The sequence below is a fragment of the Zootoca vivipara genome, chromosome 1 (assembly GCF_963506605.1).
Source record: "Zootoca vivipara chromosome 1, rZooViv1.1, whole genome shotgun sequence".
In the NCBI taxonomy this organism is placed as follows: Eukaryota; Metazoa; Chordata; class Lepidosauria; order Squamata; family Lacertidae; genus Zootoca; species Zootoca vivipara.
The window spans coordinates 8,766,150-8,781,636 of record NC_083276.1 but is presented as its reverse complement, the minus strand read 5'-3'; the positions used below and the strand labels follow the sequence as shown (position 1 = coordinate 8,781,636).

At 48.3% G+C, this 15,487-nt stretch overlaps 1 protein-coding gene across 7 annotated transcripts in view; it reads right to left on the bottom strand.

Moving 5' to 3' along the window:
- The window catches only part of SYT16 (synaptotagmin 16), an 83,091-nt gene that overhangs the window by 32,229 nt on the left and 35,375 nt on the right, over positions 1 to 15,487 (bottom strand). For 6 of the 7 annotated variants that reach the window (XM_060271374.1, XM_060271365.1, XM_060271379.1 and 3 more), the window contains 2 exons: positions 11,368 to 11,580; positions 7,384 to 7,640 (listed from right to left, as the gene is read on the bottom strand). In XM_060271374.1, coding sequence (XP_060127357.1) covers positions 7,384 to 7,640; positions 11,368 to 11,580 — 470 coding nt within the window. The remainder of the gene's footprint in view (positions 1 to 7,383; positions 7,641 to 11,367; positions 11,581 to 15,487) is intronic. The other variant, XM_060271383.1, reaches the window with a different exon arrangement.

Below are 15,487 nucleotides of genomic sequence, written 5' to 3'. Positions count from 1 at the left end.
TTCTGGCTGTGACCTTGTTTGTTTCTGGCTGTGACCTTTCACCTAGAAGTGTGAGTCAGGAAGTTCAGGTGATTAGCTGTGGGCGGAGCTAGTCAGAGCTTGGAGTGCAGCGACTGAGGAAGGAGCAGAAGGTGAGCTGAGCTTGGGAGACACTCTGTAGGTTTTGTGGTTTTGTCTTTTGGGGCTGTGTGTGAGTAAGTTTGTGTGCTTATTTGTTTTCTTACTTGTTTGTGTGCTTGTGCTGGTTTTCTAGGGCTGCTGCCTCTTGGATTTGGGTGACTGTCCAGGCTTGTGTGGGTGTTTGTTTCTGGCTGTGACCTTGTTTGTTTCTGGCTGTGACCTTTCACCTAGAAGTGTGAGTCAGGAAGTTCAGGTGATTAGCTGTGGGCGGAGCTAGTCAGAGCTTGGAGTGCAGCAACTGAGGAAGGAGCAGAAGGTGAGCTGAGCTTGGGAGACACTCTGTAGGTTTTGTGGTTTTGTCTTTTGGGGCTGTGTGTGAGTAAGTTTGTGTGCTTATTTGTTTTCTTACTTGTTTGTGTGCTTGTGCTGGTTTTCTAGGGCTGCTGCCTCTTGGATCTGCCTCTTGGATCTGGGTGACCCATCTTTTTGACCTAGGGCAGCAAATCTCATACGTTTGTTAGGGGGGACCTAGGCCTCTTCCTCTTTCCCCCTTGACCTCAAGGTTTTCAAGATGGAGGTGGAGGGAACAACCATTGTCACCTGCAATTCCTGTGCAATGTTTGTTTTCTTGCCAAAGGATGTGGGTAGCTACACCTGCAACAATTGCAAGTTGGTTGCCCTACTGGAAAACAAGGTTGCCCTTCTGGAAGAGAAGGTGCAGCAGCTTCAGGGGCGTGTATCTACGCTCCAGAGAATTAAAGAGCTGGAGCTTTTCTTGGATGCAGCAGAGCACACTGTCTGCACCAAGGAGGAGACAGGGGATCTCCCTGAGGAGGAGGTCAGTTCCCCAACACAGCAGCCAGATGTATGGAGGAACGTGACTCATAGAAGTAGAAGGCCCAGGGATCGCTCTGAGTGCTTAGAATTACACAACCGTTTTGAAGTGCTCATGGAAGACGAGGAACAGACTCCACCTGAGGATCTCTCCCTCATCACAGTTGATGAGGAATATGAAGACGAGCAACCAAGTCAGTCCTCTGGAAATATGCAGGTAACCTTGGAAGGGACAGCACATAGAAGAATCCCAACCAAGCCTATGAAGAGGCGTGTAGTGGTGATTGGGGATTCCCTACTGAGGGGTACAGAAGCAGTGATCTGTGGGCCTGACAAGATGTCTCGAGAGGTGTGCTGTCTACCTGGGGCCAAGATCAAAGATGTAACAGAACGGCTGCAAGGAATCATAAAACCCACCGACAAATACCCCTTCCTTTTGGTGCATGTGGGAACCAATGACACTGCAAGCCATAGCTTACAGAAGATCAAAAATGATTATGAGGCTCTGGGCAGGAAGTTGAAGCAATTAGATGCACAAATTGTCATCTCTTCTGTCCTCCCAGTTGAACGACATGGCCCAGGGAGAGAGGGAAAAATAGGGGAAGTGAACAACTGGCTTCGCAAATGGTGCAAACAGGAACGGTTTGGATTCCTAGATCACGGTCTGCAGTTTCTTGAAGATGGACTTCTGGCAAGTGATGGACTGCACCTCACAAAAGTTGGGAGGAATGTTTTTGCCACAAAACTCAAAAACCTCATCAGGAGGGCTTTAAACTGACTTATGTGGGGGAGGGAGACAGTGGTCCTGAAGGTAGGAGTCTATCAAATGCTGAAGATGATCATCCAAATGTCAAGGACCAAATGGAGCAAGCAGCATGCAGACCTAGTGGTGGGACGAAAATATCCTTAAATAAGAGACATGGGGGAATGATCAACGGTCTTCAATGTCTGTATACTAATGCACAGAGCATGGGAAATAAACAAGATGAACTTGAGCTCTTGGTACAGCAAACTAAATATGACATAATAGGCATCACTGAAACCTGGTGGGATGAGTCTCATGACTGGAATGTAGTAATAGAGGGATACAATCTATTTAAGAGAAATAGACCAAACAGGAAAGGAGGAGGAGTAGCTTTATATGTTAGGGATATGTATACCTGTGAAGAGATCCAGGATTTAAAACTTCAAAGCCAAATTGAGAGTATCTGGGTCAAAATTAAGGGAGAGAAAAACAACAGTGATCTCATTGTGGGAGTTTACTATAGATCCCCAAGCCAAACTGAGGACACAGATGATGCCTTCCTGGAACAGATGGCCAAGCATTCCAAAGGAAGTGAGATAGTAGTAATGGGGGATTTCAACTATCCTGATATTTGTTGGATGTCAAACTCAGCCAAGAGCATAAGGTCGAACAGATTCCTCACTGGCCTTGCAGACAACTTCATTGTCCAGAAAGTGGGAGAAGCAACAAGAGGATCAGCCATTTTAGATCTGGTCCTAACCAATAGTGATGACTTGGTTAGTGGGGTAGAAGTGGCAGGATCATTAGGTGGGAGTGACCATGCTCTTCTGGAGTTTATTATCCAGCGGAAAGGAGCAACCAAGCATACTAAGGTCCAAATTCTAGACTTTAAGAAAGCCGACTTCAGAAAACTTAGGGAAACGCTGGGTGAAATCCCATGGACAGTAATACTAAAAGGGAAGGGAGTTCATGATGGTTGGGAGTTTGTTAAAAGGGAGATATTAAAAGCACAACTTCAGGCAATACCAATGAGACGGAAACATGGAAGGTGCCTAAAGAAGCCAGGCTGGCTATCTAAAGAACTTTTGACTGAGTTAAGATTTAAAAGGGATATGTACAAAAAATGGAAAAGGGGGGAAATCTCCAGAGAGGAATTCAAACATATAGCCAGCACGTGTAGAGACAAAGTCAGAAAAGCTAAAGCAAAGAATGAACTCAGGCTCGCCAGAGAGGTTAAAAGCAACAAAAAGGGCTTTTATGGGTATGTCCGTAGCAAAAGGAAAAACAAGGAAACAGTGGGGTCACTCAGAGGAGAAGATGGTGAAATGCAAACAGGGGACAGAGAAAGGGCAGAACTCCTCAATGCCTTCTTTGCCTCTGTCTTCTCCAAGAAAGAAAACAACGCCCGACCTGAAGAATATGGAGCAGATGATTCAGCAGGGGAAACACAGCCCAGAATAAGTAAGGAGGTAGTACAAGAATACTTGGCTAGTTTAGATGTATTCAAGTCTCCAGGGCCAGATGAACTACATCCAAGAGTATTAAAAGAACTGGCAGAGGTGATTTCAGAACCACTGGCAATAATCTTTGAAAATTCCTGGAGAACAGGCGAAGTTCCAGCAGACTGGAGGAGGGCAAATGTTGTCCCTATTTTCAAAAAGGGGAAAAGAGAGGACCCAAACAATTACCGCCCAGTCAGCCTGACATCAATACCAGGAAAGATTCTAGAGCAGATCATTAAGCAAACAGTCTGTGAGCACCTAGAAAGAAACTCTGTGATCACTAAAAGTCAGCATGGGTTCCTGAAAAATAAGTCATGTCAGACTAATCTGATCTCATTTTTTGACAGAATTACAAGCCTGGTAGATGAAGGGAACGCTGTGGATGTAGCCTATCTTGATTTCAGCAAGGCCTTTGACAAGGTGCCCCATGATATTCTTGTAAAGAAGCTGGTAAAATGTGGGCTAGACAATGCTACCATTCAGTGGATTTGTAGCTGGATTACTGACCGAACCCAAAGGGTGCTCATCAATGGCTCCTCCTCATCCTGGAGAGTAGTGACTAGTGGGGTGCCACAGGGTTCTGTCTTGGGCCCAGTCTTGTTCAACATCTTTATCAATGACTTGGATGATGGGCTTGAGGGAATCCTGAGCAAGTTTGCAGATGACACCAAGTTGGGAGGGGTGGCTAACACCCCAGAGGACAGGATCACACTTCAGAATGACCTTAACAGATTAGACAACTGGGCCAAAGCAAACAAGATGAATTTTAACAAGGAGAAATGTAAAGTACTACATTTGGGCAAAAAAAATGAAAGGCACAAATACAGGATGGGAGACACCTGGCTTGAGAGTAGTACATGTGAAAAGGATCTAGGAGTTTTGGTTGACCACAAACTTGACATGAGTCAGCAGTGTGATGCAGCAGCTAAAAAAGCCAATGCAATTCTGGGCTGCATCAATAGGAGTATAGCATCTAGATCAAGGGAAGTAATAGTACCACTGTATTCTGCTCTGGTCAGACCTCACCTGGAGTATTGTGTCCAGTTCTGGGCACCACAGTTCAAGAAGGATACTGATAAGCTGGAACGTGTCCAGAAGAGGGCAACCAAAATGGTCAAAGGCCTGGAAACGATGCCTTATGAGGAACGGCTTAGGGAGCTGGGTATGTTTAGCCTGGAGAAGAGAAGGTTAAGGGGTGATATGATAACCATGTTCAAATATATAAAAGGATGTCATATAAAGGAGGGAGAAAGGTTGTTTTCTGCTGCTCCAGAGAAGCGGACACGGAGCAACGGATTCAAACTACAAGAAAGAAGATTCCACCTAAACATTAGGAAGAACTTCCTGACAGTAAGAGCTGTTCGGCAGTGGAATTTGCTGCCAAGGAGTGTGGTGGAGTCTCCTTCTTTGGAGGTCTTTAAGCAGAAGCTTGACAGCCATCTGTCAGGAATGCTTTGATGGTGTTTCCTGCTTGGCAGGGGGTTGGACTGGATGGCCCTTGTGGTCTCTTCCAACTCTATGATTCTATGATTCTATGATTCTATGACTTTCGCTTGGTATTCTGAATCTACCGGAAATATTTTATGTTAATTTAAAAAAAAAAAAAAAACACTGCAGACTGACGTATTTCGATAATAGCTGTCAAGCATGTGGAGGGGAGAGAAGTATCTGCAGCTGCAGAATTTTATAAAACCTTGAAAGTCCTCGTTTCCCAATCCCCTTCACAGCAATTGCTACGACATCCTTATCTGGAAAAGGATTCTGGCAGGCAAACGTGTTCTGTAAGAGCAGGCGTGGGCAAACTCGGCCCTCCAGATGTTTTGGGACTACAACTCCCATGATCCCTAGCTAACAGGACCAGTGGTCAGGGATGGTGGGAATTGTAGTCTCAAAGCATCTGGAGGGCCGAGTTTGTCTATGCCTGTGTAAGAGCGACTGCATGAATCGAATTGATGGACGCCACATTCTCGGGGGCAGAGCAGGCGGGGGTTTGCAGCTGCTTTATATATAATAATAATAATAATAATAATAATAATAATAAATTTTTATTTATACCCTGCCCTCCCCAGTCAAAAACCAGGCTCAGGGCGGCTCACACCAACAGAATTACAATAAAACATAAAAACAATTAATTAAAATACAGATTAAAATACAGTATTAAAATTTAAAGTGCAGCCTCATTTCAAGTAGTCCATAAATCCAAGCCATAAGGGAGGAAAACACAGGGGTCAGGCTGAGTCTAACCCAAAGGCCAGGCGGAACAGCTCTGTCTTGCAGGCCCTGCGGAAAGATGACAAATCCCGCAGGGCCCTGGTCTCCTGGGAAAGAGTGTTCCACCAAGTTGGGGCCAGTACTGAAAAGGCCCTGGCTCTAATAGAGGCATGTCCAACAGGTAGATCGTGATCTACCAGTAGATCACTGGATGCCTGTGGTAGATCAATGGCAGATCACTGGCTCCCCCCCAAAGAAGCTCAACAACTTTGGCTCCCCTAAAAAAAGCTCAAGTTTTTTGCCCTGCACCCCCAAAAATGGCACTTTCCTTCTCCCTAAAAAAGCTCAACAACAACTTTGATCTGAATGCCTTAAAAACGGGCCTTCCTCCTTCCCAAAAAAGCTCAACAACTTTGACCTGAACCCCAAAAAGGGGGTAGATCACAGCAAGTTTTTAACTCTGTAAGTAGATCACAGTCTCTTGGGAGTTGGCCACCCCTGATATAAGGTCAGACGATGGGCCCATCAACCTACACTGACTGGCAGGGACTTTCCAAGGTTTCAGGCAGGAAGGGCTCACCCGAGAGGGTTTTCTTTCTGTCCCACCACTTTCCCTGGGGAAACCCACTGTATTTATTGTGGGGGAGGAAGGGAAAGGAGAATGTTAGCCGCTTTGAGACTCCTTGGGGTAGTCATAAAGCGGGATATCAAATCCAAACTCCTCCTCCTCCTCCTCCTCCTCCTCCTCCTCCTCCTCCTCCTCCTCCTCCTCCTCCTCCTCCTCCTCCTTCTTCTTCTTCTTCTTCTTCTTCTTCTTCTTCTTCTTCTTCTTCTTCTTTACGGCTGAATCAGAGCAAATGTCAATCGGGTTTCCTGCAGATTGACTTTCGTTCCGATACAGCAGTAAACCTCAGGTCTTTCCGGGGAAAGCAGTGGGGCAAAAGAAAGTCTTCTAGAACGCCTGCCGAGAAGTCATGGACCAAACGGAAGAAACTGCGGGGCAAGTGGAAGTGTGGGGGAGCATAATGTCTCCTAGCCCTGGGCATCTCTCCTGGAGATGCCAGGAATTGAACCCAAGCAGATGATGTACCGTTGAGCTATGGCTTTGCCACCAGGCACATTGGTGATGCTAGAAAAATAAATAAGAGTAGTAGTCCAAAAGCATTCACTTCTTCTTCTTCTTATTATTATTATTATTATTATTTTATTTTATTTGTACCCCCTCCATCTGATTGCTACTCTGGGCAGCTTCCAACAAACAGAAAAGCATGATAAAACATCAGTCATTAGAAACTTCCCTGTACAGGACTGCCTTCAGATATCATAATAATAATAATAATAACAACAACAATAATAATAATAATAATAATTTATTTATACCCCGCCCATCTGGCCGGGTTCCCCCAGCCACTCTGGGCAGCTTTCAACAAAACATTAAAATACAGAAATCAAACATTAAAAGCTTCCCTAAACAGGGCTGTCTTGAGATGCCTTCTAAAGGTCTGGTAGTTTTTGTTCTCTTTGACCTCTGGTGGGAGGGCATTCCACAGGGTGGGTGCCACTACCGAGAAGGCCCTCTGCCTGGTTCCCTGTAACTTGGCTTCTCGTAGCGAGGGAACCGCCAGAAGACCCTCGGCGCTGGATCTCAGTGTCCGGGCAGAACGATGGGGGTGGAGACGCTCCTTCAGTTATACTGGATATATTCTATATGGGCTTTCCATAACCGCAACTACACATTATTTTGGGCATGATCACCTGTGATCCGTTCATACCAAATGGACTTAACACCAACAACCTTCAGGCTGTGAGCGCACAAGACGTTCCTCAAAAGGAGAGGTATCCTAATATCACAGTCCCCTTTCATTAATTAACTCATTTCATGACACAAAACGTGGTAAACAGAAATGCAGAAAACCTCTGAGAATGAATGAAACAACATCCATGTTGCAAGGACAAGTGCTTTCATCTTACCTCCGGGCTCCAGGCCGACGAGCTGTCCGTGGCGTCGTTCCCTTCGAATCCTTGGTTGCTAAAAGCCGTCTCCATTTCCAAGCTCCCTTCCGTCTCTTGCCGGCTGAGGCTGGGCGTCGCGCTGACCTCCACCCTGGGGTCTTTGGGCTGCCCAGAGCCCCTGCTCTCCGACGCCGTTCTGGAGTCGAGGGATAGGTGGTCATCTTCATGATAGGAGAGGTTGTCTTGATAACTCAGTTGGCTGAACCCATCGAGATCTAGCACATTTTAAGAGCAGAGAGAGAAATCATTTCAGGGGGGTTAAGACCAGCCGGTTTCTTTATCCCTCAGGTGTGCAGATGCTTTAATCCACTGCAGTGCGGGGCCTAGAAGTGATCACTATGCCTGAGGGACTTGGGGATCCTGAGCCCCCAAAGGAAGAACACCTTCTTCCAACAGAATGGCAACGAAAGAGCCAAACGTGCTTCTCCCTTGGGAACCAACCAAAGGGCCTCTTCGCACAAAACCCAAGGAGTTTTGCTTTGAAGTGCACACCTGAAAATGTAGGGTGAGTGATGAGCAGCTGTTTGAGAGCCTGTGCATCATGTACAGGAAAGTCAGTGTGGAGAACCCCTGCTGCTTTGCGTGACATCTTCGGGAGAAGGAAGGAGTAAACCAGGGGTCCCCAAACTTACCTGCCTTTGGGCCGGATGCACGCTGCGCCGATTGCTTGGTGGGCCGGAAGGTGGGGGAGCGTGCGGCTGTGTGCGCCCATGCACATGCACAAACACTATTTCTGGCACACTCCCGACCTGGAAAGCACCGGAAATAGCTTATGCGCATGTGCAGAAGCTTCCTCCGACCCGGAAGTACACTAGAAATGACGCGTGCGCACAAACTATTTCTGTCGCTTTTCCGGGTCGGAAGTCGGCAGCCGCACTGCGCCGGTAAAAGCGGGCGGCGGCAGCAGGTGGCGGGGGGCCCTGGGGGCCGCATAAAAGAGCCTCGGGGGGCGTATGTGGCCCCGGGCCATAAATAGTGTGGGGACCCCTGGAGTAAACCCTGCACAAATCCAGAGTGGAATCCCTAAGATGCCAATATTGAGGGAGCCACCATCCTCCGCCGCCCCCCCCAGGCAAGCACTGGCCCACTGGGTAGGGGCGGGAGGTGAAGAGGGCAATTTTCACCCTCCCCACCATGATTGCAAGTTGTTGGGCACAACCCATCGCACCTGCCTTCAGGCAACTCCTGCGGCCAAGCTGGTGCCCAATGTCTTGCTCTGCTTTCCTTTGGACCACATCAGAGACGCTGAGAGGAGGGTCTTGTTGTCTGGACAGCCCAGGACCTCCAGACACTCTGCCCAGGCTTGCACCGCACCCAGGGCAGTCACTTCGGTGCTGCTAATAAAGCAGTTTGGTATCACCCTTGGAGGCGCACTACATTGTCTCTCCAGACAAAAGGAGGTCAACGGGCCAGGAGTGGTTAGAGTGACTAGAACCTGGCGGCCAGGGTTCAAATCCCCACATTGGGTGGCCTTGAGCCAGCCACTATCTTCCTACCTCACAGGGTTGTCGTGAGGATAAAATGGAGGGGGGGAGAAATCTGTACACCACCTTGATCTCCTTGGAGAAAAGGCGGGATATGGATCTAATCAGAACATCCTGCTTCTCTATATCAGGGAAGGAGAGCCTCAGGCCCAGAGGCTGAATGTGGCCCTCCAGACCTCTGCACTTGGCCCTTGGGACTTCTCTCCAGGCCACATCCCTCACTGGCCCTGCTATGCACCCTCCTTCCGTGTTTTTGCCTGGCTAAGATGTGCCCTTGAACTCAGATAATGTCTCTTGCTTGCCTGGATGGTTTAGCTGTCTTGGGTGCTTTAGCTGAGATTCCTGCATTGCAAGGGGTTGGACTGGATGACCCTTGGGGTCCCTTCCAACTCTACGATTCCATGATTCTATGACAGAGGCAGGGGAGTGCAGAAACTCGCATGCTCTACTAAGGTAAGATATATATTTTTGCCTTTGCTCAGTTGGTAGAGCACAAGGCTCTCAATCTCAGTGCTGTGGGTTCAAGTCCCAATTAGGGCAAGATCTAGATGACCCTGGGGGTCCCTTCCAACTCTGCAATTCTGTGGTTCTTTGAAGTTGCCCAGAAGCAGCCCTGCAGCTGAAAAAGCTTCCCGCTCCCCTGCTCTAAATTATTTCTCCCGCCCCACTCATTTAACACAGCGTGGGTGGCTCTGTGGTCTAAACCACTGACTTGGGCTTGCCGATCAGAAGGTCGGCGGTTCGAATCCCCGCGACGGGGTGAGCTCCCGTTGCTTGGTTCCAGCTCCTGCCAACCTAGCAGTTCGAAAGCACGTCAAAGTGTAAGTAGATAAATAGGTACCGCTCTGGTGGGAAGATAAACAGTGTTTCTGTGCGCTGCTCTGGTTTCGCCAGAAGCGGCTTAGTCATGCTGGCCACATGACCTGGAAAAACTGTCTGCGGACAAACGCTGGCTCCCTTGACCAGTAAAGCGAGATGAGCGCCGCAACCCCAGAGTCGTTTGCGACTGGGCTTAACTGTCAGGGGTCCTTTACCTTTTTTATTTGCTAGAGAAGAGGGACAAGGCAGGGAGATGGAAGAAGCCACCCAGGAATAATGGGAAGCCTTTCCTTGGGCAAAACTCTGCTGGGGTCCCGAGACATTTAACGTTTCAGCTGCGCTCAAGTCTGCAGCCTATGAAAGCCCTGCTGAAATCAGCCAAGTTAAAAGCGTGCATTTGGGTTTAAGACCACATGGTCCAGTTCTTATGCTCAGAACGGGTCCAGATGGTGTTTCCCCACTCCCCAAACCAGGGCTTTTGCTAATGAAGGCTCCCAGCTCTGCTAAAATCAAAAAGGACTTGGCTCACGCAGCAGATTGCAGCTCCGAAATCAACAAGGACACGACTGATATATATACATTTGGGAGCGGTGGGCTGAAAAGGCAGGTTTTATAAATGTAAAAAAAAGAGAGAGAAAAGTAAGTAAAAAAGCACCACAGGCTTTTCAGAATAGAAGACGTGCCTCTCTAGTGAGAAGTTACATTACACACTTCCCACACAAAGTTTGCCTCCCCACCGTGTCTTGTGGATTTGGTCTGCAGCCAGGATATTGGCTATTATTTAAGGAATGCAGTTTGAGGGATTCAGTTGGGATGCTTGAATCCTGCAGACTAGGTGGGTGAAAACAGTGTCCTGTAAAATCTCGGGGTTCCCTTGGCAACTTTGTACAGTGGTACCTTGGTTCCCGAACTCAATCCGTCCTGGAAGTCCATTCGACTTCCAAAATGTTCGCAAACCAAGGCACAGCTTCTGATTGGTTGATGAGCCCCGGAAATAATGCCGACAGCCGAAACGGATGTTCGGCTTCTAAAAAACGTTCGCAAACCGGAACACTTACTTCCGGGTTTGCAGTGTTCAGCAGCCAATTTGTTTGGGAGCCAAGCCAAGCCAAGCCGTTTGGGAACCAAGGTACCACAATACAGGAATGTGGGGGAGCCTAGGATAGCAGGGTTCCTCGGGGAGAAATTCAGTAATGGCGAACAAGCTTTCCTGAAAAGATTTTCCCTTGCAAGGAAGGGGAGCATTGCGGTTCATCCTCAGGTGCAAAGTGAGACCTAGGAAATGTCCTGCAGGAAAGTGAGTGTGTTCTGTAGAACGCTTCCCAGAATCCTCTGCCATTCGCAAGGTTCTCTGGGGAGTTGAACCACAGAGGAGTCTTGGGAGATGCGGTTACAGACTGTTTTGTTACACCTTTGACATTCTCATCACGAGAGGTTGCGCCTATCAACTGAGATTCAAAATGCAGAATCCTTTCAAGTCATGGGAAGACGATGTGCGCACACCAGCACATCAGGTACATTTTTTTCCTGCTTTTGCCATTTCTTCCGAAGCCACAGAAACTGAGTCTATCCTTGTTGGACTTCTCGGAGCGAACCATCTCTTGTGTTTGACTGCTTTGTTTCTTTTTTTGGGTAATACCTTCGCATTCAGAGGCCTCGGAGCTGTACTCTTCGTGGTTCGACAGCAAGCGGTTGAATTTGGGCCTGCGCTCGGAACCGGCTTGCGTCCCTTTCTCGGAAACGCCAGAGCGGAAGCTCTGCGAGCGCGAAACGGAGATCTCAAACTGCTTGATCACCTCGTCGTCGCTGTCCGAGGAGGTGGTCAGGTCTTCGTCCTCCCCGTAGCTATTCACTGGGAGAAAAGAGCACACACACAAACACAGACAAAGAGGGATTTTGACAGGTCGTGGAGAGAGATGCAGAGAAAATGACAGGTTCCAGATAAGAAAGTGGCTTTCAGACAATGAGAAACGGGACACTTAGAACATCGGTCACTGAGTGTCTTGTTCTCACAGTGGCCAACCAGATGCCTGTGGGAAACCAGCAAGCAGGATTCAACCACAAGAGCCCTCTCTTCCAGTGACTGGTATTCAGAAGCCTTGCTGCCTTGAACTGCAAAGGCAGAGCACAGCCATCATTAGCCCCTCCTCTAAGTGACTTCCCTTGACTTTCTATGTCCCTTCCTATTGGAGGACTCAACTAGAAATATTTCACTCCTGCTTCCCCATTACAGTCACACCTCAGTTTAAGTATGCTTCAGTTTGAGTACTTTCAGTTTAAGTACTCCGCAGACCTGTCTGGAACCGATTAATCCCCTTTCCATTACTTTCAATGGGAAAGTTCGCTTCAGGTTAAGTACGCTTCAGGTTAAGTACAGACTTCCAGACCCAATTGTGTACTTAAACCGAGGTACCACTGTATAGCCTAATGAATTTTTCCTTTCCGTTCCAATGAACAGGACGGGTGTCGGTGGAGAGAAGTTGCAATGGTAGTTAGCATTCACTTGCTTCCATTTAAAATGATCGTCAAAGTGGCGATTATATACCAGGTATAGGGCGGTATATAAATTCAATGAAGAAGAAGAAGAAGAAGAAGAAGAAGAAGAAGAAGAAGAAGAAGAAGAGGAAGAAGAAGAGGAAGAAGAAGAAGAAGAAGAAGAAGAAGAAGAAGAAGAGGAAGAAGAAGAGGAAGAAGAAGAGGAAGAAGAAGAGGAAGAAGAAGAGGAAGAAGAAGAGGAAGAAGAAGAGGAAGAAGAGGAAGAAGAGGAAGAAGAGGAAGAGGAGGAAGAGGAAGAAGAGGAAGAAGAGGAAGAAGAGGAAGAAGAGGAAGAAGAGGAAGAAGAGGAAGAAGAGGAAGAAGAGGAAGAAGAGGAAGAAGAAGAAGAAGAAGAAGAAGAAGAAGAAGAAGAAGAAGAAGAAGAAGAAGAAGAAGAAGAAGAAGAAGAAGAAGAAGAAGAAGAGTGGTACCTCGGTTTTCCAACCTCTTGGAAGTCGAACGTTTTGGTTTTGGAATGCTTTTTGGAAGCTGAACATGCCACGCGGCTTCCATATTGAGTTTTCCGGAAGTAAATGCTTCAGTTTTTGAATGTTTCTGAAGTTGAACCGTCTTTGGGAATGGATTACATTTGAAAACCGAGATAGCACTGTATTTTCAGGATTATTGATGCACATAAAACTGTGACACGTTTCTGCCAGCAAGCATCAAACCCAGGGAGCCTCTGCTGCTGAACAAGCTTGTAATCCTCTTTTATTCTGTCAAGCACCAAGTAACATACAGAGGGTCTAGGAAGGTGCCTTCTATTAAGTCAAACCATTCAGTCAGGCCCGGCTCTAGGGGTAGTCTCAGTGGCGTGGGGCACCAGGGCACCAGGTTGGCAGAAGCCATGCTACACGCTGCGCCCGCCCACCAGGGCAGGGGCGCCAGAGTGATCTCCGTGCTACGGTGCCAGGGCGCCCGACCTACTTGAGGCAGCCCCGTCTGCACTGACTAGCAGCAGCTCTCCTCCAGGGTTTCAGCCACGGAGTCTCTCCCAGCGCTGCCTCAAGATGCCTTTAGGCCACAGTGTTTCTCAGGCTTGGGTCCCCAACTCCCAATAGCTAGCAGGACCAGTGGTCAGGAAAGATGGGAGCTGGAGTCCAGCGACAGCTAGGAACACTAGTTTGAGAAACACTGGGGGATTAAAACCTGGGGCTTTCTGAATGCAACGCAGATGCTCTCCCACCGAGCTACCGATGTTAAGAGGAAAACAAAGCGAAAGAGTTTGCAGCAATGCCCTTATCTGGGCAAGAAGCTCGGATCTGCAGCTGAAATGACAGCCATGCAGACCAAGAAATCAAATCCTGTTTCAGTCTTGCCCCTCCCGCCCCCAAGGTTTTATGCTATCTATCTGCAGCTATTTGCTGTACAGTTCAGGCAATTTTCCAATTCGTCACCTTAATATTCTGTTTATTAAAGTGCAAAAACTGTTCTAAGGATCAGAAGCAGGAGGTTCCTTGATAGGATCTGGGAAGATCCACTAACCAGCACTGGATAACATCTGGCATTTATTAAAAACATACAAACTCTATTCCACCCCCAAGCCAAGCTCTAACCTGGAAAGGCATAGATACACTCGGGCTAAACACAGCGAGAGTGTATCCAATTCCATTGATGGGAATTGCAATCCAAATATTTGAAGCACCCCGAGTTGAGTAAGGCTGAATTAGACCACTCCGCTTGATTCTGCTTGCTCCTTCCTGGCCTTGCTGTCCCCTGGGTGACTTCGGGTGCCCATTATAGCAGACCTCCCCACCTGGCATCATCCAAATGCTTCGGACACCTTCTCCCATCAACCCCAGTGTCAGGGACTTGCTGGCTGATGAGGAGTGGTGCCAGTCAGGGAAACCCCCCCCCCATGGAAGCCTTAGAGGAGGAAGGCTCAGAGCCCAGGGAGTGGTGGTGGGATCACTGAGGGCAGGTCAGAGGGAGAAGAAGGGGAGGGATGGTTGGATGCTGAAGAGGCAACAGGCTTTAGCGAGCAAGAGGAGCCAGGTGCGGAAAGCAGTTCGGACTCAGCAGATGAAGCGGAGGAGGAGGAGGAAGACAGATGCTGGAGAAACATGCCAGGAGCTTGCTGCTGTTACTGTACTAAGCTCCTCTCTCCCCCCCCCCCTTGTCTCCAAGGACACGGAAGATTATGTGCCTAGCGGAACAAAGAGCACCGATTCGCCCCACCCAACATAGTCTGAGGCTGCTTGGAAGGAGTCTTAGAGGGAAGTAGAAGGTGAAGTTATTCAGTCCTGGCAACTGTTTCATAGGGGCCAGTCCTGTTTCTAGGCACTGCTGCCTTGCATGCTTTTTCCAGAATAAAGAGTTAACTTTCCCGTTTGTCTCTGCGTCCAGAGTGCCAACCTGAATCTGAACCAGCCCTGACACCGAGCTAGCATGACCAACGATCAACAGATTGTGGGAACTGTAGATCATGGACCTCAGGGTGGCAGAGGCTGGTATATACTAGCATACCAATGTTTTTGTGCTGGATGGTGTAAGTAAGAGAAACAGACCCTCAAGTGCAGAAACAACTCTGTTCCCCATCGCAGGCGTTGGTTGTGCTGAAAAACTGCTGCAACCGGCCTCAGCTGGTGCCAGAATTGTGTTCCTTTATTCCCAAGGGTAAGCAACACAAAATAGTAACACACCCGACAGCTGGTGTGTTCATATGCTCATGCTCTCCCTTTCTAGCGCGCGCGCACACACACACACACACCAGCTGTCCCTTGCACCCACCGCTCCACGAGTTCCCAAAGGAAAGCATCCCCCTGTTCTGTTTTCCCCTGGCGCAGATGGCTGGGAAATTTGAGATGCGCTACAGCGCCTCTTTTTTTAATTCCAATTAGCAGGGGTGATGGCATCGGAACATCTGTTCTTTTATAACCAAGGATGTGCGCAGGGCTCAGTACCCGGCAAGGTTGTTTTCCCCAAGGCCGGAGCTCACCCTGGAAATACCTCGGAGGTGCCATTTAAGGACGACACAGGGAGGACAGAGTTTCCGGGTTCAGGCACAAGGTAGGGAAGCCAGGAGAGGCAACGACAACGTAAAACAAAGGGCACCGTACTGATCCCATCGGCAGGGAAATTCACATGAATTTGGAAGAGTCTGGGCTGCAAGCAGCATCAACGGCATGCCCTCCTGCATTCCACAGGGTCATAGAATTGTAGAGTTGGAAGGGACCCCAAAGGTCCTCTAGTCCAACCCCCTGCAATGCAGGAATCTCAGCTAA